Genomic DNA, 21,034 nt, shown 5'->3' with positions numbered 1-21,034 from the left:
CTGCCCCATAATCCCCCATTCTGTGAGCCTATAATCCAACTCGATCAAAGGCTGGGTTGATCGCAAAGTGGGAGGGTCCGCAGTACCCACAGGAAGACGGCAAGAAAGGCTGCGTTCCAATATGATCGTGGCAGTCAGAGGCGGGCCGAGGATTGGTGCACAGAAATAGCTGACCAATCCCGGAGCAGGCAGAGCAAAGATAACAAAGCAAAGAGGCAGGCCCGGAAAGAAAAAATGCTGGGGAAAAGGTGAAAGCGCAGCAGAGGAGAGTGAGGATGGGTGGAGGAGAGAGCGGCTCTTAGTGACGTCTCCCATGAGGAGAGGAGAGGAAAGAGATGAGCGAGGAGAGGGAGGTAAGAACATCCATCAGATGAGGCAGCCATGAGCCGAGGAGAGCCCGCCAACACCAGCAGGCCTCGCTACCAGCTGTAAACGCACAACATCTGAAGCATGAGGACGTCGAGGAAGGGAAGCGTGGAGCTGCCCGCGTTTGTGCGGCAGCTGGTCAAAGAGACGGAGAAGAGGGTCAGCTCCTTCTTCAAGGGGGGCCGGGGAGGAGCGGCCGAGGGGGAGCAGCCCGGGGAGGGGGAGAAGGAGGAGGTCATTCCCAGCCCCTACTTGGACCGGCCGGTGTTGGACAAGCTGGCAGAGGAAGGCTGCGCCCGCTGGGGGCTCACCTATGCCCTGGGGAGCATGCAAGGCTGGCGGGCCAACATGGAGGACTACCACAACTGCGTGCCTCAGCTGGGGGGAGAGCTGGCCGACTGGAGTTTCTTCGCCGTGTTCGACGGACATGCGGGAAACATGGTGGCACAGCACTGCTCGCAGCACCTTCTGGGTCACATCCTGGCTACAGGTGACACACACATGTTCGGGAATGACAACAACGTGCACTTGTCAGACTCCCGCAAATCCAAAACAAGAGCTGAAACAATGATGTAATACTTTGGATAATATTACAATGTACGGTTGATCAAATTCAAATCGACATCGCAATGTAGTACAATCAGGGTCGGTGCTACATTGGAGGCTGTAGTCCTGTCAGAAATCTGTGTAGCACAAGTTATTTTAGATTCTCCATTTAGCCCCGGTGAGAAAAAATCTTGCAGCCGCAATTTTCAAATCGCAAAGGCTGCAGTTTGGAAGGAGGAAAAGAAACAAAACAAACTTTGTTTCATTTTTGTCAGTTAGTAGGAGGTAAAGAATCCTTTTGCCTACAACATCGTCACTTCTCAGGAAACGCCTAAAATGTCACATTTCAACCGTGGACGTTGCAACGTGGAAAGAAAGAAGGCAGTTTTCAGCACTTTAAGATTGGTCAAAAGAACATGTAGTAAATTGCGCATTTGTGTACTCTTCTGAGTTGTGTTTGTGTTGACAGGTGGCCTAAGGCCAGAAGACGACACAGACAAAGTGAAAGGGGCCCTAACAGAAGGCTTCCTGCAAACGGACAAGCATCTCCACGGCGTGGCCCGCCGAGAAGGATGGGAGAGAGGCGGCACCACCGCCGTGGCCGCCCTCATTTCGCCCTATAACATCTACTTCGCCAACTGCGGGGACTCGAGGGCCGTGTTGTGTCGCTCGGGTGAGGTTTGCTTCTCCACCGAAGACCACAAACCTTACTGCCCTCTGGAGAAGGAGCGCATTGAGAGCGCCGGAGGATCCGTGTCCCTCCAACGTATCAACGGCTCGCTGGCGGTTTCCCGAGCGCTGGGCGACTTCAGCTACAAGGGGGCGGAGAACAGATCGGCCAACGAGCAGATGGTGTCGCCCGAGCCGGAGGTGTGCGTCGTGGAGCGTTCGCCGGCCGACGAGTTCCTGGTGCTTGCCTGCGATGGAGTGTGGGACACGATCAGCAATGAGGAGCTTTGCGCCTTCATCCACAACCGCCTGCTCGTGTGCACCGACCTGAGGGACGTCTGCTCGCAGGTCATTGACCTCTGCCTCTACAAGGTCAGAACCTGCCACTGGAAACCAAATTTAGCAACCTCGAAGAGGCATTTTAGCCAGCTCGCAACTTGAATTATTTTTAAAGGATCATATGGTGAGGGACCACAATTTATCCTGACTACCGTATTGGCCCGAATATAAGACGGTGTTTTTTGCATTGAAATAAGACTGAAAAAGCGTGGGCCGTCTTGGATTCGGGGTCTCGACATTATACCCGTTCACGACGCTAGATGCCGCCAGATATCATTGAAGCGAATGCTGAACTTGACTACCCAGGCCAAAATGAACCCCTGTCACGAAGGAGAAAAATTAAAAAATAGCAGTAAGAAAGAAAATAAATTAATATAATCGAAGGGATAACAGAAAATGGAGAAACGTAGCGACAATCTGGAGAAAAGTGGGTCGAAGATTGGCCAGGTTGACCGGCAGCTGTTGAGAAGTTATGATGTAATTTACATTTAAAAAAACAGAAGCCATTCATTTACGAATGTGATTGCACTTAATATACTTAAATGTTCAGATATTAAATTTGAACGAGGCAAAATTACATGCTTTTTCTCTCAAATATCATCATTTGTTTCAGATGTACTGTAATTATTTTCTCTATAAAACTTAATTTGGTGTTCAAAAAGTATTTTTTCAAACAAGAGGGGGGTCGTCTTGTAATCAGGGCCGTCTTATATTCGGGCCAATACGGAGTTTAAACACAACAAGCATAACTCAAGATAGAAACGCATTATCCTGTATTGTTAAATGCGACAGTTGAACACAGACGTCCAAGATCATCAAAGTCTTGACATTTTCGAGAATGTCACATTTATTGTGTCCTGTAAATCAAATCAAAATGGAGTTCAGAAACCAGCTGATCCGTCATAAATGGAATGATCATTTTTTATTCGAAATTACTGAAAGTAACTAGATCAGCAGTAAATTCTGGGTTTACAGTTCAACATGTTAGGACCAGTCTATTATGTAGCCCCTGCGTAGTCAGCGTCGGTAGGCTCCAGCCCACCTGCGAAACCATTGAAAGTCTTCACATTAATTCCAATGGTTGCCAAGAGTTGAAATACTCGCCATCATTAGACTGCCAGCTGAATCTAACTTTTTGAGAAATACTCTACATGCAACTCGAGAACATTTGCCTTACTTAATTCGGATTCCCCGAATCTGTATTTCATCCTTGGATACATCTGAGGCTATAAATACAAGATGTGTCAAAAAAGTTCTGGGACACTACAACTTGACACATTTCCCTTTGAAGTAAACCCCCAAAGTCTAATGCACTTTCCGTGCCTTCACACGCTCCTGGAAGAATTCTTCCGAGATACCTCTGTATCTATCAAATCCAATGAAAAGACACAGCTTGACGTTCATAGCTGTACTGTTTATGGTGTCCTACTTTTGTAAATGTAAGATATTGCTCTTTGGGGATAAAAAAAATATATATATACATCAAAATTTCATCTGAAGCATTCGCAAACTTGCAAGAAACTGCAGGAGCAGCCTACAACATTCCATCATGAAATCAGCCACTTAAACAGAATGCTTTTCATTGCAACTTGTATTTTATGTCCTCCTCCTCAACAGCACATAAACAACTATGAGATCAACACATGCCACATGTACACTAAATAGTGGATCGACCCTTTTCTTGACTGTCACGTCCATCATGTCATCATTACATAATAAAAACACTCCAGTGCGGAAATGCACGATCACCTCACAAAATGTCACATTTTCTCCTTCGGTGCGTGCACATTTCTCTGCTCCACTGCCGCAGCTGCATGCAGAAAAAAAAAAAAGATCAATCGGCAGCATTGCTTTAAATAGCGATGTGGCTGAGGTCGGAGTCTAATAATATGGATGCGATTCTCACACATCACAGGGCAGCCTTGACAACATCAGCATCATTCTGCTGTGCTTCCCCGGCGCTCCTCAGCTGTCCACCGAGGCGTTACACCAAGAGGCCGAGCTGGAGGATATGCTGGAGTCCAAAGTAGCAGGTCTAATATCAGCCATGATGACACACATCAGACCATATAGTCCTGTAACGTGTAGCGCATTGTCAGACAATTGAACACATGTTATGTGCCATGGTCAAGTGTTGAAATTCTGCCTTTTATTGTGTTGTACTGAAAAGAACATTTAAATGGGTGCACCATGGCAGGTTATTCTTATACTGACATATGAGCGATATGGTGGCCCGTTCTTGGAAAGGTTTGCTCATCTGCCTCAAGGTTCTGAGGGTGGGGGTTCGAATCTCTGCCTGTGTTGAGTTTGCATGCTTTCCAAGTGCTTGTCGTTTTGTTTTTTTGGAAGAGGGGGGTGTTTTTGCCCCCCCCCCCCCCAGGTTCCTCCTATTCGAAGACATACTGTATATGTTCAGTTAATTGAAGGCGCTAATTTGTACATTATACAATTGGCTGGCGACCTCTCACCTCTCGCTCAAAGTCAGATGGGATCGGCTCCAGCTCGTCCCTGACCCTAAAATAAACATTGTAAGACAGTCATGTAAGTTCGGAGTGTCCTATAGAGAATTAAATCTATATATTTTTATTTCCCTTTTTTTTAATTTTAAATTTTATTTTATTTTTTGCGCATTATGAGGATAGATGGGCGATAAAGATATTATTGTTTAAAAAAAGATAAAAATAAGAAAGAAATGAAAAGAGCCAACATAAAGCTCTTTAAAATGATGGATTCTCTTTTTCTTCTAAATTTTAGTGTGGGGGGGAGAGAGAGAGAGAAACTAAAAACAGAAATCAATGTATTTTGTGTCTTATGTCTTGTACTTAACAGAGATTTATGATGAGCTGTGTGCCAGAGGGGAGGATCCTGATTTGCTGGCGGTGCTCACAGTCCTCGCATCTACCGTGATCCCCGGATTACCACCAGGGGGAGGCATACAGAGCAAGTGAGAGTCTCCGTGTGCGTGCGTGCGCGCGCGTGCGCGTGCAATCGTGCACGTGTGGAAATGTCCGTTTTTGCAGCTGCAACGTAACAATAATTTGAAAGTGTGGCCTGTGTAGGCCATGACAGAAGTACTCACAACACCACAATGTGTACTACAGTTGAGTAAAGTACTGATACTTGAAAAAGCGACTATGTTATAGTCATGAATGCCGGAAGTGAAGGCCAAGTGTGTTTGTGTGTGTTACAGAAGGAACTGCATCATTTCTGCTTACTACCAACAGAGAGAGTCGCACAACCCTACAGTACCAAATGTAAGTAAAACAACAACTATCAATAAGCAATAGAAACGTTTGCCAATTAATATGCGCAATTTTCAATTTCATGACCACATTTGTTGTTTCATTTTGACAATATTTTTTTCCCAGTCCAATCAGGGAATGGAAGGCTCCTGAAGAGGCCGACTGGATTGTGTCTATGAAGGGATTGTAATTAACGTCTACATTTACTGTTCGATTCATGTTTCTAAATGGACAAAAAAGGGAGTTAGTTGTCAGTGTCTGTTTACATCATTTTAGCGAGCAGCACCTTTGTCGTAACAAATACAATGCAAAAGTAGGTCTAGTTCAGCCTGATACAGTCTATATTTGTACAATTGTTATCTATAAATAGAGGAGATTTTGTAAGACTTTCTCTGCGACGCTGACCCAGCAACAAACTTTTGCCTCATATTCAGTGAGCGGAAGAGCTCAAGCCAGTAGAACTGAACATCAGCTACCGTGAAATAAAAGCGTTTGTGAACGTGAGTATGCACTTCTGAAGCTCGTGTTCGAGTGGAAAATGCACTCGTTGATTATTGATACGCGGACCTCCAAGGAAAGCTATGAGGTCCAGTTGTTCCATCAGGAAATGCTATCATGCTACCATGCTAGCTGTTGGAAACGCACAACAAAAGTTCCCTTGTGCTGCATTTTTGGGGGGGAAAGGGGACAATCTAATTTAATAATGTGAAGAACAAAATCGATTTCAAGTTGTGTACGTTGAGGTTTGTACTTTCATTCGATGGTTTAAATCAATATATTGTACTTTTAAGGAAAGAGTAATAAGAGTTTTTGTTTTTTTACAAGAAGTCATCATAATCATTCATTCTTAAAATATTTGAGAAAAAGAAACGGCATTATTACACAAAATGGAGGGGGTATGCTTACATTGATTGATTGATTGATTGATTTGGTTATTTATGCCATATTCTCAATGACAACTACCTGAAAACATCCTTAGTATATTGCATGTGAAATGCAAATTTTCCCCTTGCATGTTGGTAAAATGTGTACTGCCTTATCGTTTTCTCGATCGGGATGATCAATAATCAGGTCCGCTCATTCGATTCTTACTGTTGTATGATCTCAGTGCGCAACTTTGTCTTTCTAGGTATTACATGTGAACAATGAAATGGTTTTCAGCCTAAATAAAGAATATTTGAACTACCGTCGTATGACCACTAACTTTTATTACAATGCAATAAAAAAAAAGCGTTTTTTGCGAACGCTAATAATTCATCTCGGGGTGCACTTTTGCCGCATTTTAAGGCTCTTGCATGATTACTGAGCATGTCAGGGACATGTATTGAGGAGAAAATATCGGAATTGATCGGCAAATTAAAATATTTTCTTTTTTACAGAGTGTATCATCTCTGGTATAGTGTGAAAGGCCCCAAATGATGAATGCATGCAGCTCATTCTTGTGTTTCTGCTCTATGCGCTCTTGGTGTCTTCTTCCATGCAAATATGTTAGTCGAGGAGCTAGGAGGACGAGCACAGCCCTCTTAAATCATCAGCGGTCCAGCATCAAGTAGTCCTTCACGGCTGTTTTCATCTGATTGCTTTTGTATGAGCCAATCACTTCAGACATAAAACCTACCCTGACTGTGACACTGACTGCTTGAAATTGCTTTCATGTTTTTAGTCCTCAAAGCCAAATGTGACTACGTCTACATTCTGTGATGACGATCTGGAATGAATACATCGGCCCACGATTATTGTTCAAAGTCAGAGCCAGTCCCAGAATTGGGCTACTGGCTTGTACATATGAAGAGAATAGCGATGCAATGGCAGATGGAGGTCTGTGATGCTTCTTATTGGGGAAAAGAACAATGAATCAAACTCAAATCCATATTGCAGTGCATTTTTTAAATTGCAAAGGCTGCAATTTTTATAATGAGTAAAAAAAAAAACCCCCAAACAATTCTGTATATTAAAGAAGAGAAAATAACGCTTCACTTAATAATGAGCAACCAACTGGTTTTCATTTTGACATGACCAACTTTTTTTCATACTTAAATTTAAAGTGTCCTTAGTACCAAAATGTATTTTTTTTTCTCTAGCAAGAGTGACATTTTGGGCTACTTCTTGGGTAGAATTTTGTGAGGTTGACGTAGTGAACGAATGCCAAGTAAAACTCGGTCTGACAAACATAAATAAGAATTTATTTTTCATTTGCTTTTATTTTAGCATTTTAGCTAACCTATAAAACCAAAACATTTATGAATATTAAATATGATAACACTTTTATTGCTTATGTTTAAAAAAAAAAATTAAGAAGAGGGCCTTAAAAAATAATCACACATTAACTCTTAATCACAATACCGAAGGGACGAAAAATATATTACCGGTAATTCAATGATTTGAATTACTACCTATCCACACTGGTTTCCTGTAGCCGGTTATTCATAATGGCAAATGCCCCCACCCCCTCGGAAAATCCATTCTGGTGACCATAACTCTGCCGTGGCCCCTGGTGGGCAGTTTCGCTTAATTGCTTCTGCAACAGTGCCAAAGACACCTTATTGGACACCATGAACTCATTGACGGAGATCATTTCTCCCGACAGCCGACGGCCTACGTACACCCCGTCCGTTACTGCCCCGCCATCCGCCTCGCTGTCGTACACGGTCTCCACCGAGCCGTCCGCGTAACGTTGCCGTCCTGCCGGACAGTGCGACGAGAGCGGCCGAACCATGTTGCGCTTCCATCGCTTTTGAGTCGGCGGATGCCTCTGCTTGTGTTTTCTGTTGTGCAGGCATGGGCAGCAGAGGCACCGGCATCCAATTGCCGAACAAGAGCAGAGGCGACGGTCCCGCGGACACGCCAACTTCTCCAAGATCCAGTTGAGAGTTTGTTTGATGATAATGGAAATGACATTAAAGAGGGAGTAAATACAGCATACTCCCATCAGGATGAACAGGCAGTTCCCGAGCCGGTAGGCCTCCTGCGATTCGTAGTGCTGCCTCTGGCTGCTTACCAGGTCCCCAAAGCCGATGGTGCTGAAGGCCACGAAGCAGAAATACAGAGAGTCCACATAGCTCCAGTTCTCCATGGAGCAGTAAAGAGTAGAAGCCCCGCACGCAATCACGATCGAGGCCAATCCCAGAATCAGCATCACGTAATAGACGGAAGGCTTCCAGCCTTCGAGGCTGTCCTCCTCCCCGGATGGCTCCTGCCGGTTGGACGCATCGCCGACCCCGCCGTACCGAAGGCGACGTTCGTGACACCAGCGCATGATGTAGGCCAGCATTGTGATGATCCTCTCCAAAAAGAGGTTGAAGAAGAGGATGGTGGCGGCGCAGCCGATCAGACCGTAAAAGATTAGGAAGATCTTTCCGGCTATGGTTGCTGGGGTGGTCATTCCAAATCCTGGAGACAAGAGAAAAAAAATGAGGTGAGGGGAATTTGAGATTGAACATTTGCTATGACTGACATCTTTCAAGATATCAGCATATCTCAGAAGATGTCAGTCCCAGCATAGGTAGAACCATAAACCTTGTTTTGATTTCTCTTTGGAATTTGCTGGCATTTTTTTTTTTTGCAACCATTTTCAACTAAGGGTGTTTTCATTACAAATGAGATCCAGACGCATATTCATGGGAGTAAAATAATACAGCGGTGCCTCTACATATGTGTTCTTGACTCAAGTCACTTTTTTCCCCATTGAAATGCGATTAATCCATTCCACCCCCCTACGCCAAAAAACTTGGGTCAATTAGGGAGGCTCGGCTTTCAAAGCAAACGTGGTGAAGTTGCATTTAACTGTCAGGCTGCACGCAAATGAAATAAGTTGCCCACAGAAATGAAGTCAGGGGTGGACTCACCCGATAGAAACCAGAAACTGACCGATTGATTTTAAAAAAGCACATCCAAAATTCCCAGCGCACAAACGTTTGGAAAGCTTACCAATAGTGGAGACCACTGTACCAACAAAATAAAAGGCTCCAGAAAAGTCCCAGCGTGGCCTCAACGTGTCCACCCGTATCCCGGCTCCATTGGCCTCCTCGTACTGCCGCAACAGGGCGTGCAGGGCCCTCGGGTGGACGCCGTACCTCCGGGTGAAGTTATCGAGCTGCTGTCTCCACAGGCGGCGGGCACGGAGCTCAAAGGGGTGCTCCAGGGCAGAGAAGATGGCGGCCCCGCACAACAGGTAGAGAAGAATGAGGCCAGCGAGAAGGAAGAAACGGGCGTTGTCTTGGTTGATGGGCGCTTTGGGGCGGCAGCCGGCAGACTTCCTCTGAGCCATGATGGCCACGGTAACTGCAAACAACACACACACACACACACGTACGGATTGCGCACTGCAACGACACAAGCGCTGAATAGTGTGTTTGGGGGTCATGATCTCGATGCATGATGAAGCTTCTTCTCCTGATCAGAACGGATGCATTTTTCGATACATTGCCAGACGAAATGGTTTTGCGGACTTCCGAAATCATCCTGCTGCGGCCGTCGTGGGCTACTTCATCGATAAATACTTTGAGAGAAGAAATATACATGCCATACATCAAGATGCAAACCACTCATCAACAAAAACAATCCCAAAACCAGATTGGATACGTTGAGCCGCAAAAGTGAATGCATTTGATGTTTCCTCTTTATGTATCAAATTAGCATAACAAATATTTATCCAGACAATAACTATGCATATATTAATTTAGATTTTTAAAAGAAAATACATGATAAAATCATACCGTGTGTTGGTTATGCTTGTCAGCCAGTTCATATTAGCGTAAACCATTCACCAATCCAAATTGTAAATACAGGTATACTATATTCGGACATGGATATTCCAGTTAAGAAAAAAAAAATCCTTGACACTACTAATAAAATCAGTCATACCTGGTCAGACTGACAGCAGAGTGCCTTTCCCTGAGCACGGCTGCTGTGCATCTGTTGAATCATGACCAGCCAGAGGAAGCCTCTTGAGTATTTTTTATTTTTTTTTTGGTGCACAGACGCAATGGTATCATTCCTCCCCCCCCCCCACCCTCTCGCCCACGCCATCTGTGTTCAAGCCCTGGTTGGTCGTATCCATCAAATATAAAAATAAATCCTAAAAAAAATATGTCTACTCCACAATGCCGCTGATGTTTTGATTTTATTGATACGTGAGCAGCTTGCACTCATCTGGAAGACGTAAAGCTTACTCACCATCGGTGTTTTAGATCATCCGGAAAGTATTTGATGGGGTTTCGGTCAGGTATTTTTTTTTTTTAAGTCTATCTACACCAAGATTTCTTTATGGACCTACATAAGGGGGCCCTTGCCAGGTTGTCCCCACAAGGCAGCATCGCAGTAGCACAAACCTTGATTTTTAAATGAATCGGACAAGCAATGTATCCCGAGATTTATGTCTGTATAAGATGCATCCTCATTGCACAAACGTTTATGTAACCTCTGATGGCTTTTTGTTGTTGCTGCACATTGTGCGGTGGTGTTTGTAGTCACCCCCCCCCTCCCCTCCCTTTAATCTTGCATGGAAGTGCAGCTAAGGGTGAGGCTTTCTTCGGGTGACCCTCTGATGGCTGAGTGGCTGCTGGAGGCAGGTGCGGACCTCATGCCAGTCACGCACAATATTGCTGTCTCCAATGATGATCCAGTCATGTTCCTTTGAGAAAAAAAAATCTATGTACATATACAGTTTTTTTTAAAAGCTACAAAAAAGTGCAGGATTTTGCGTGAGAGTACTTACCAATATCATGTAGAATTTGAAACAGAGGTTTTTCCAAAATTATGTTTACTATACCCGAGTGGAAAAAATCTTGTGTGAAGTTGGAATGCTGTATTCTGCATTTTGCAGCCCTTTTCTATTCAACTGCAAACTACAATAATAAAAACATTGTTCATGGAAAGCTGTTTGACATCAAAACTGGACAATTTTATCTTTGTTAAAGGACAATTATTATTATGATGATTATTTGTATTTTGATACAACTCTAGTATTGGACCTCATTAATTATGCATGTCTACCTAATTTTGTGGCTGTTAAATTCATGTTTGATTTAGTGATGAAATGCAGTGCTAAATCCACATACATGAATGTATTATGTGCTTAAATATTTGTTGCTTTATTAATTGATTTCAATTACAAGTGATGAGACAATTTAATTAACCTTCATGCAGGGTTTTTTTTTTTCATTTTTAAACCTGCATGTCCAAGCACAACTTGGTAGTCGCAACTGATTTTTTTCTTCTTCCGCAGGTTAAAGGAAAAAGGGGCGACATGATGCAGTGCTTGCGATTCTTTTGCACACACACTTGTATTTCACTGCATCTTCAGCTCTCACACCGCAGTGACTTGAGGCTTATCCTCAGCGTTTAACAACATCTCTATGGAAACCGGCCCTTCACATCGACTACAACGTGCAAGCCAACTCTTGACTTTGACCAGCAGCTGCAAGCCTTCAGCAAATATGTATCTATTTTCTAGTATGTTTCTCACTACTATTTTATTGTTTTTATGTTATGTGTTATGTTGTTATTAATTGTTTTACTTTATTGTTGTTGTTTTTAATTATCATTCCAGAATTGAAGGACATTTTGGCTTCAAATTTCTACAAACCTTAATTTTTCTGATTTTCTGCTACATATTCATCAATTAGCGCGGCCCGGTGGACAACTGGTTAACGGATCGGTCTCACAGTGTAGAGGTGCAGGGTTCGATTCCAGCTCCGGCCTACCTGTGTGGAGTTTGCATGTTCTCCCCATGCCTGCAGTTCAGAGTGTACTTACTGTAATAAAATTTGTGCGAATCTAAAGTGAACGTTTTCTCGGGTGATGACGGTAACTCACCTGTAGAGGGCAGCAACAAACCGGGGATCCTAAAATGAAGCCAAAGAAATGCCGCACCCCCAGCGAATGAAACAGCAGAAGAAGAAGAATTGAACGTTTCCCGGTAGTTGAAGCGCCTTAGGTCCTACTTTAGGTGACTAACAATTGCTTTTCGACCCCCCGTGCAAGGTACCAAGAAAAGGATTTAAATGCCACTTAACGACTTTATCCAGTCAACACATCATGTGGATTCCCCCATATTAGCTGTTTACTGGCGACCTGTGACTTTAAGAATCATCGCTGGAACCAAAGGTTCGTTCGTTGTGTCTTGCAGCAGTGTTTTCTGCAATTATAAGCTGACATGTTTGACTTCTAATGTCACTTTGCAAAGCTGCACGGGATGCTTGCTTTGTTGTTTTTGTCGGAACACGAATGCTAGCTTGCTAAAGCTAGCGATGGTGAGATGTCAAGTGATCTGAAAGGACCCGCTGTGATTCGCTCAAGCGACCGGTCCCAAAATGGAACAACGGCGTAGCACTAGTTAAGCAAGCAAATTGTCTTGTATGCGATTTGCATGAATGGTAACTACGGTAGAAACGAGCAGTGTCACTGTTTTATTTCCCTTTCACTGTGGGAGAAAGTGATGTCAAGTGCCAATGGGAGCTACGTGTTTTGTACTGACCACATTGGAATACATTCACACTTCATAGCCGAAAATATGTTGTGTCCGCTGTTGTTTTTGCATAATTTAAAAACGATTCCTGATACGATTTGATTTTGCAGCAACTTTTCTCATGGGGAAAAAAAAACACCGAAAGATGTGACACACAAGCGCCCCTAGTCGCGTGTTGTGGTAAAAGCAGAATCGCTTGCCCTCCAGCTGCTCAAGCAGTGCAATACAGTAAAGTGATGCCCAGGTTCTTGTTTATTGAGGCAAGTAACAAATTTTACATATGTTCGGCCATTGCAATTTATTTGTTGATATTGTAACAAAAACTTCAACCAGGTGGGGCGAACAAGTAAGCGAAAAGAAAAGACCGTTTAAAAAACACAAGCTAACAACATGTGGTGATTTTTTTTATGATAGTCACGCCCCCATTTGTGATTCCGATGATTAGAAATGGGTATAAATGTGTCCTTTCATTTTTACTGCAGTTAGAGCATATATCCATCTGTGCGTTCATTGCGTTTTATTTGCATGGGAATAGGAACACAAATCCACCCATTTCGACAAACTATTTCCTAAATATTTTTAGTTTGGTTTCAGGAATTGTTGTCATTTGAGATAAAGCATTTTTACGCAAATTCCACAACATCTCAGTGTATTACATATGAAGTTTAATGACAAAATTGAAGTATATGCTAGTGCTACTCTGTTGTCTTATGTCTTGTCTGTTTTCTTTATCCACTTACCCTTTACCCACGAATAATATACATGTTTCCTGAATTGGCAGTTGCTTTCATTTTTATTTGATTTGAAAGCGATGCATTCAATTACCTGCTGTGGACTCTTTCTTTGTATCAGATTTTCTTTATCAGTATTTGATTGCAGTTACTGTATATCCTGGGGAAACTGAATAGCTTTTTCCTTTGACAGACTGAGAAATGGAGGAGGGCTCGGAGGTGATGGAGAATATTGTCTTCCGAGGAGCAGAATTTGCAGTGAAGGTAGAAGTGGATAAGGGCGTACTGCTGGTGGAAATATCTGATTCAAAAACGGCAGATCAGTGGAAGGGAGAATTTGATCCGGCGTGTGAGTTGTCAGTTGTCATTCAACGATGACGCGTGCATGTTTAAGTCACGTTGCTCACATTGCATTCTCCCCATTTTTCCAGACATTGAAGATCTCACGCGGAAAACGGGCAACTTCAAACAGTTTCCAATATTTTGTAGCATGTTGGAGTCTGCCGTCAGAAAGGTACGTCGGCAATGAAGGCACGAAAAAAAAAATTGGAGGTTGCTTGCAAGCACGCGAGTCAATAGAAGGATGCGAACGGACAGGAAGACGCTTCGGGCTGCATGAGCCGAAGCGGACAAGCATTCGTTTTGCTTTCCACTGGAGCGAAAAATTAGAAAATGTCCATGCTATCTTATTCCCTCACTCCAGGCGGGATGATCAGGGGGGCTGGGGTGGGTGATGTAAATGAAGGAATTTTAGGTGCATCGGAGTTATCCACCTCAAGTGGAGTGACGTATATCAAAACACAAGCAGCACACACATGGATGTCCTGTCATGCATCCATTGACTGTAGTAACCGTGCAAAAAGAACACCTAAGATGCCAAAGTGATTGTTGTTGCATTTGTTTATACATACATATTGTTTTGTCTACATGAGCAAGGACTATAGTAAGGGGATGGATAGGTACATGTCCGCAACTTAGTCACACCGGCTTCTCTGAGGAGGGCATCGTTTCTTAACATGTGTGTCTCGTTTGTTTTTGGACGCATTTCCTGCAGACGAGTGATTCTGTCACACTCGACTTGCTGACCTACGCAGACCTCGAGCTTCTGCGGAACAGGAAAGCGGGAGTAGTCGGCCGCCCTCGAGGCCATCCGCAGTCGTCCGCCCTCACCGCCAAACGCTACCTTATTCTCATCTACACTGTGGAGTTTGACAGGTTGCCGTGCCTTTGCTTATTTGTTTCCTTTTTCTTTGACGTTGCGTGCTCGCTGCCGACTCGTGTCCTCTCCTTCTGTAGGATACACTACCCGTTGCCGCTGCCGTACGTGGGCAAGCCCGACCCAGCCGCCTTGCAGAAGGAAATCAGGAGCCTTCGGTCGGAGCTAAGCGCCCTCACCTCTCAGGGCGTCGGCAAGTCTGCCGAGCTTGAAATCCACCGCTTACGAGCAGAGTAAGCCAAAGTGCTCTTTGTCGTTGTGGGTTATGAAATTGGAAAAAAGGGGGGGGGGATTATTGCAGTTTGGTAACAGTGATGTAGAATGTCACTGCATCATACTGAGATTCTATATCTAATTCATTCACACCTATTGTTTATTTTTGTATGCAACCGTTGAGCCTGTTTATGTAGGAAAACAGTGCACTCATTGCTCCAAGGAATTGAATTGAATTGAATACAACTTTATTGTCAAGTATGTTGAGAGGAGCTGCATTTTATTTTTAAATCAAAACATCAAGTAATTCATTTTGTCAATTCAGTCAGATGAATTTGAAGTGATATTAAACAATTTTGCTAGCATAGATGTGGTTTATTTACCTGGCCCAGCAGTATAAAAGGGGATTATTAACTAGCAAACTGATGTTTAAATTTTTTTTGGAAAAGATAGTTTCCCGTTGTCTCCCTGATGGAAATTTCCAAAACTCCTCAGCGAAATTCCCCGCAGAAAGTCTCCAGCAGTTGGACAGAAATGACGTGAATATTCGCCATTTGACACTGCGAATATTCTGATCTCTCAAGGCTGGCTCTCATGAAGGAGGAGAAAGAGGCCATCGCCAAGGTCCTGGAGCAACTGCAGCTCGGCGGAAGCGTTTCGACGCCCGGCGGACCTCAAGACTGGCGGGATCGGGACGTGGTGAGGACCTTGCAGGAACAGCTGCTCAAGGAGAGGGCCAAGAGTCAGCGCTCAGCTAGCAAACGATGCCAGGAGCAACGACTCCTCATGGAGCAGGTTGGAGCGCTTGTGGACGCCCTCAGAGTTGGAGTCGTTAGTTTTCTGTCACGCTTTTAACGCTTTCCCTCCCATCCTTCAAGCTGGATGAGCTGAGGGCCTCGGAGTGCGCCCTCCGCCTGCATGTCAAGAGTCTGACCAATGAAGTGGCACTCTTACGCAGAAGGTTAGACACTTGTAAAAATTGCTGTTGGATTCTTTTACACAGTATGGATTTTGTAGAGTATTTCTGATCGATATTAAGTCAGCTCAATCTTCCCCACTCACCTCGTATCCGAAGTAGAGGGACGCCCTTGTCTGCCTGCGGGGGGAGGCTGGGTCATTCGCACAACCCAGCCAGGGGTCGCTCAGGATCCAGAGAGCGCAGAGGCGACAGAGCGCAAAGGTCAACGGAAAGAGGGAGATCGGACTCAACAGGGCCACGCGCAATCGTACGAAGGCAGTCACCTTCTCCCACCGGTGCGTACTTTACTCTCTGTAACTAAGTAGTCTAAGTGCAATATATCATCACTGAAAACGTGGATTTTAAATAAGATACAGCAGGTTACAGATGAACAATATTGAAAAATAAGATAATTGCAATTTTGTTTTTCCGCCCTCAATATTTTGTTTGCTTTATTTCAAGGTCCTCTTCGCTTTGTATTGTTTTACTAACAGGAAATACACAAATCTGTCTAAAAATAAATATCAAATTTATTATGCAGAAATGTTTTTGGCCCTATAAGTTAGCTGTATGCTAAAATAAAGGTAAATTAACCGTGAATTAACATGACGGTGTATTCATCTAATAAGGCGGTGGCTGAGTGTTTAGCACGTCGACTTCACAGTGCAGAGGTTCAATTCCAGCTCTGGCCTCCCTGTGTGGAGTTTGCATGATATTCCCGGGCCTGCGTGGGTTTTCTCTGGGTGCTCCGGTTTCCTCCCACATTCCAAAAACATGCATGGCAGGTTAATGGAACACTCTCAATTGTCCCTAGGTGTGAGTGTTAGTGTCAGCGTGGGCGGTTGTTCGTCTCTGTGTGCCCCGCGATTGGCTGGCAACCAGTTCAAAGTGTCCCCCGCCTTCTGCCTGAAGACAGCTGGGATTTGGCTCCAGCACCCCCCGCGACCATTGTGAGGATGAAGCGAATCAGAAAATGAATGGATGGCTGGATTCATCTACTACAATTACAGTTGTTAACGTACTAAACACTTTGAATTGCTGTCCTCTAAGCGTGCACTAAAACACCTTCACAAATTGTGGCGTAAACCTAAATTAGTCATAAATCAGATTACAGCAAGAGCGTAACAACAAAATCCTTGGCTTTATCAATTCAACTTGTCAAATTTCTGTAAATAAAATGTACTTCCTTCCAGGGTCCCGAGCACCTCGCTTTGACCCAACCGCTTACATCCAGGACAAACAGCGCCGGCTAAGAGAATCTGAACTGAAAAAGTAAGTCTCCCTCCAAACTCTGCAAGTGACAGCAAGTGGTTTAAAAATGAGCATTATTTGTCATTACCGTCTCATGCGTGTCAGACAGTTAAAGGTGCGGCGAGACTTAATGATATCGCCATCATTGGTCCCCGAACGAGGGCGTTCCCGCTCCAGAGAGGCTTGTCCTCAGTTGAGCCGCGCCGGCAGCCGAGGAAGGAGTTTGTCCAGAGAGCGGCAAGGGAGTAGGAACTCCTCCGAGAGCTCCTTGGTGGATATGGAGGAATTGACCAAAGCGCTGCTCAGGTGAACTTTCTCAATGTGAGTCAAGTGTGCACCGTCCACCCCCACACGTTCTCATCTCACGTGCTTACACTTCACAGAGGAAGGAAACAGACGTTCAATGGCCCCAGTGCGGTGAGTGAGGTGTCATTCATTTCTCTTCATGGTCGTAGCAACATTAAATTTCTTAAATAACTAACATGCCTGGAACTCTTTACAGTCCAGAGGAAGCCTGATATCCCGGAACCCCTTAAGCAGCACTCCAACGTACAGGATGAAGGGCAAAGGTAATTTGTCTGTTAGCGTGAAAGCTGAAGAATATGCCGCTCCTTCCACATTTCTCAACTGGTTCAAACAATCCAGCTACAAAATAGTCCCAAAATTCAGACCCGATAGTACATGGTGAGCTCTTCAGCAATTCACATGCCATTTCTCCGAGATCTGCCTTCTTCAGTTTAATGTATGTAGTATTTATAATGAGGGCGACTGTATTCATGTGTGTGCATTTTTTTTTTCTGCTGTCACACTCCACCCCTCAGAGAGCTCTATCGACACAGGCGCAGAACTGTCAGAGATAGACGCCAGGCTGCAGGCCTTGCAGGAGTACATGAGGGACTTGGACACAGGACATTGACAGATGGTGTAGCTTGCAGCCAAACAAAGCTCATGTGCAGGACTCAAAAACCGAACGGCGTTTCCAGCTCTGGATGCCATTTTGTTTTTGTTTTTTTATTTCTTCACCATGGACCAGAAGCTCTACGAGACTGTTTATGTTCATGACCTCAAACGTCTGGAAACAAAAGCAGTCACCATGTGTCTCAACTATTTTTACATGTGTTTTCAATCTTTTTTATTAACTTAAAATATGACTGTGAATAAATGTAGCTATAATCCCAACAAGTGGATTTAACTCAACGATTGGCAGTGCTGATTGTTAATTGAAGCAAAAGTACTCACACACTGCAGTAGTACAGAATACAAGATAGTGGCCCCTGCATAGTTACAGTTCGGCATTGGCAAATGTGCCTATTGAGTTTGGTGCTTCGCAACAAAACACAACTTTGCCGCTATTTTGGGAGCCAGGGAACAATGTTTGACGTCGGTTAAGGACAAAAACGAGTGTTTTACAGCTGTTTGGGATGCCACGCAAATAAGTTGAACTTTCGTTTAGACAAAAGTAGTGCTTTGCTTACGATACATGGTCGTTTTTTTGGGCTATAAACACCTTACTATACATGGTCGTTTTTCTCCGCTAAAAACACCTTACTATCCATGGTCGTACTATCCATGTATATAGTAAGGCGTTTTTAGCCGAGAAAAACGATCATGTAAAGGAAGGCGTTTTTAGCAGACATTTTTAGCCGAAAAAAAATGACCATGTATAGGAAGGATTTTTAGCCCCCCCAAAAAGACATTGAAAGTAAGGTGTTTTTAGCCGAAAAAAAACAATGTGTAGTAGGGCGTTTTTAGTCGAGAAAAATGACAATGTACAGTATAGTAAGGCGTTTTTAGCAGAAATTGTTAGCCCAAAAAAAACGACCATGTATAGTAAGGATTTTTAACCCCCCAAAAAAGACCTTGAAAGTAAGATGTTTTTAGCCGAAAAAAACAATGTGTAGTAGGGCGTTTTTAGTCGAGAAATACGACCATGTATAGTAACGCTTTTTTAGCCGAAAAAAACTACCATGTATAGTCAGGCGTTTTTAGCCCAAAAAAACAACCATGTATAATAAGGTGTTTTTAGCTGAAAAAAAACCGACCATGTATAGTAAGGCGTTTTTAACCGAAAAAAACGGACCATGTATAGTAAGGCGTTTTTAGCAGAAGTTTTTAGCCGAAAAAAAACGACCATGTATTGTAAAGCGTTTTTAGCCCGAAAAAACGACATCGTATAGTAAGGCGTTTTTAGCCCGAAAAAACGACATCGTATAGCATGGCGTTTCTAGCCGAAAAAAAACGACCATGTATAGTAATGCGTTTTTAGCCTGAAAAAAAACCACCACGTATAGAACTAAACGGATTTGCAATCGTTGGAGTCGTGGCTGACTGGTATAGGTGGCAGGCTGCCGATGTGAAGGTCCAGGGTTCAATTCCAGCTCTGGCTTATATGTTATGGTGACTATTGTGTTCCAACGTTGGCCTTCCGAGACAAATATAATAGGACAAAGTCAAATTCCATTTGGAGAAACGTGGTCCACCGGTAAGTGCGTTGACTTCCCAACCCAGAGGTTGCAGGTTCGATCCTGGCTCTCACCCTCCTGTGTGGACCCTGCATGCTCCCACCATCCCAAGACTTTTATTGACCGACTGGAAGCGGTGGCAGAAGAGAAGTATGTATTAAAAGCTAAATTTGCCAAGCCTCAAAAAAACAACATAGTATAGTAAGGCGTTTTTAGCCCGAAAAAAACATAGAATAGTAAGGTGTTTTTAGCCCAAAAAAACGACATCGTATAGTATGGCGTTTTTAGCCGAAAAAAAAAACAACCATGTATCGTAAGGCGTTTTTAGCCCAAAAAAACGACCACGTATAGTAAGGCTTTTTTAGCCCGAACAAAACGACAGTATAGTAAGGCTTTTTTTGCCGAAAAAAACAACCACGTATAGTAAGGCGTTTTTGCCGAAAAAAACGACATAGTATAGTATGGCGTTTTTAGCCCAAAAAACGACCACGTATAGTAAGGCGTTTTTAGCCCGAAAAAAAACAAGAATAGTAAGGCGTTTTTAGCCCGAAAAAATGACATCGTATATTATGGCGTTTTTAGCCAAAAAAAAACAACCACGTATAGTAAGGTGTTTTTAGCCGAAAAAAAACAACAGTATATTATGGCTTTTTTAGCCCGAAAAAAAAAACATCGTATATTATGGCGTTTTTAGCCGAAAAAAAACAACCATGTATAGTAAGGTGTTTTTAGCCGAAAAAAAACAATATAGTATATTATGGCTTTTTTAGCCCGAAAAAAAAAACATCGTATATTATGGCGTTTTTAGCCGAAAAAAACCAACGTAGAATAGTATGGCGTTTTTAGCCGAAAAAAAACAACCATGTGTAGTAAGGCGTTTTTAGCCTGAAAAAAACTATAGTAGAGTAAGGCGTTTTTAGCCCGAAAAAAACGACATTGTGTAGTATGCCGTTTTTAGCCGAAAAAAACAACCATGTGTAGTAAGGCGTTTTTAGCCTGAAAAAAACGACAGCTTTATTAAGCCGAAAAAAATACGACCATGTATAGCGTTTTTATCCCGAAAAAAAACAACCATGTGTAGTATGGCGTTTTTAGCCCGAAAAAAATGGCATAGTATAGTATGGCGTTTTTAGCCGAAAAAAAACGACATAGTACGGCGTTTTTAAGCCGAAAAAAAACCCGACCATGTATAGTAAGGCGTTTTTAGCCCGAAAAAAACATAGAATAGTAAGGTGTTTTTAGCCAAAAAAAACTACATTGTATAGTATGGCGTTTTTAGACGAAAAAAACGACAGTATAGTAAGGCTTTTTTGCCGAAAAAAACGACATAGTATAGTATGGCGTTTTTAGCCGAAAAAAACCAACCATGTATAGTAAGGTGTTTTTAGCCGAAAAAACAACCATGTATAGTAAGGCGTTTTTAGCCCCAAAAAACGACCACGTATAGTAAGGCGTTTTTAGCCCGAAAAAAACAAGAATAGTAAGGCGTTTTTAGCCTGAAAGAATGACATCGTATAGTATGGCGTTTTTAGCCGAAAAAAAACAACCATGTATAGTAAGGTGTTTTTAGCCA

The 21,034-nt window shown here is 43.3% G+C and overlaps 3 protein-coding genes across 7 annotated transcripts; 2 read left to right on the top strand and 1 right to left on the bottom strand.

Moving 5' to 3' along the window:
• The first annotated feature begins 147 nt into the window (after positions 1–147).
• ppm1nb (protein phosphatase, Mg2+/Mn2+ dependent, 1Nb (putative)) lies at positions 148–6,351 on the top strand. The gene is made up of 6 exons (XM_052047487.1): positions 148–856; positions 1,382–1,953; positions 3,836–3,953; positions 4,750–4,864; positions 5,111–5,174; positions 5,289–6,351. The coding sequence occupies exons 1-6, from the start codon at positions 451–453 to the stop codon at positions 5,313–5,315; spliced, it is 1,302 nt and encodes a 433-aa protein (XP_051903447.1). The 5' UTR covers positions 148–450; the 3' UTR covers positions 5,316–6,351.
• A 1,117-nt stretch (positions 6,352–7,468) lies between these two features.
• kcnk12l (potassium channel, subfamily K, member 12 like) lies at positions 7,469–9,628 on the bottom strand. The gene is made up of 2 exons (XM_052047490.1): positions 9,090–9,628; positions 7,469–8,552 (listed from the first exon to the last, which is right to left on the bottom strand). The coding sequence occupies exons 1-2, from the start codon at positions 9,523–9,525 to the stop codon at positions 7,552–7,554; spliced, it is 1,437 nt and encodes a 478-aa protein (XP_051903450.1). The 5' UTR covers positions 9,526–9,628; the 3' UTR covers positions 7,469–7,551.
• Positions 9,629–12,030: 2,402 nt separating this feature from the next.
• Positions 12,031–18,196, top strand: ccdc61 (coiled-coil domain containing 61). 5 transcript variants are annotated; one of them, XM_052047486.1, is made up of 13 exons: positions 12,033–12,269; positions 13,555–13,710; positions 13,793–13,875; positions 14,416–14,576; positions 14,658–14,810; positions 15,375–15,585; positions 15,669–15,751; positions 15,866–16,044; positions 16,942–17,020; positions 17,105–17,305; positions 17,383–17,416; positions 17,502–17,568; positions 17,821–18,196. In XM_052047486.1, exons 2-13 carry the CDS (start codon positions 13,563–13,565, stop codon positions 17,913–17,915), a joined length of 1,494 nt encoding a protein of 497 aa, XP_051903446.1. In that variant the 5' UTR covers positions 12,033–12,269; positions 13,555–13,562; the 3' UTR covers positions 17,916–18,196. The 5 variants fall into 5 exon arrangements, 3 of the variants coding, with proteins under 3 accessions (XP_051903445.1, XP_051903446.1, XP_051903444.1); XM_052047485.1 differs by having other exon boundaries at positions 12,032–12,269; positions 14,416–14,810; positions 15,869–16,044; XM_052047484.1 differs by having other exon boundaries at positions 14,416–14,810.
• Positions 18,197–21,034: the final 2,838 nt, after the last annotated feature.

This window comes from Hippocampus zosterae, chromosome 16 (assembly GCF_025434085.1).
Source record: "Hippocampus zosterae strain Florida chromosome 16, ASM2543408v3, whole genome shotgun sequence".
Taxonomy (NCBI): Eukaryota; Metazoa; Chordata; class Actinopteri; order Syngnathiformes; family Syngnathidae; genus Hippocampus; species Hippocampus zosterae.
This window is presented reverse-complemented; position numbering and strand designations above follow the sequence as displayed.

Bases quoted from the DNA above. Each gene is read 5' to 3' on its own strand.
- kcnk12l (XM_052047490.1), bottom strand. From the start codon at position 9,525: ATGACCCCCAAACACACTATTCAGCGCTTGTGTCGTTGCAGTGCGCAA. The intron at 8,553-9,089 runs GTAAGCTTTCCA...TCTTGTCTCCAG, and splicing joins TACAGTGGTCTCCACTATTG to GATTTGGAATGACCACCCCA.
- ppm1nb (XM_052047487.1), top strand. From the start codon at position 451: ATGAGGACGTCGAGGAAGGGAAGCGTGGAGCTGCCCGCGTTTGTGCGG. The intron at 1,954-3,835 runs GTCAGAACCTGC...CACACATCACAG, and splicing joins TTGACCTCTGCCTCTACAAG to GGCAGCCTTGACAACATCAG. The intron at 5,175-5,288 runs GTAAGTAAAACA...TTTTTTTCCCAG, and splicing joins ACAACCCTACAGTACCAAAT to TCCAATCAGGGAATGGAAGG.
- ccdc61 (XM_052047484.1), top strand. From the start codon at position 13,563: ATGGAGGAGGGCTCGGAGGTGATGGAGAATATTGTCTTCCGAGGAGCA. The intron at 16,045-16,941 runs GTGCGTACTTTA...ACTTCCTTCCAG, and splicing joins GCAGTCACCTTCTCCCACCG to GGTCCCGAGCACCTCGCTTT. The intron at 17,021-17,104 runs GTAAGTCTCCCT...CATGCGTGTCAG, and splicing joins AGAGAATCTGAACTGAAAAA to ACAGTTAAAGGTGCGGCGAG.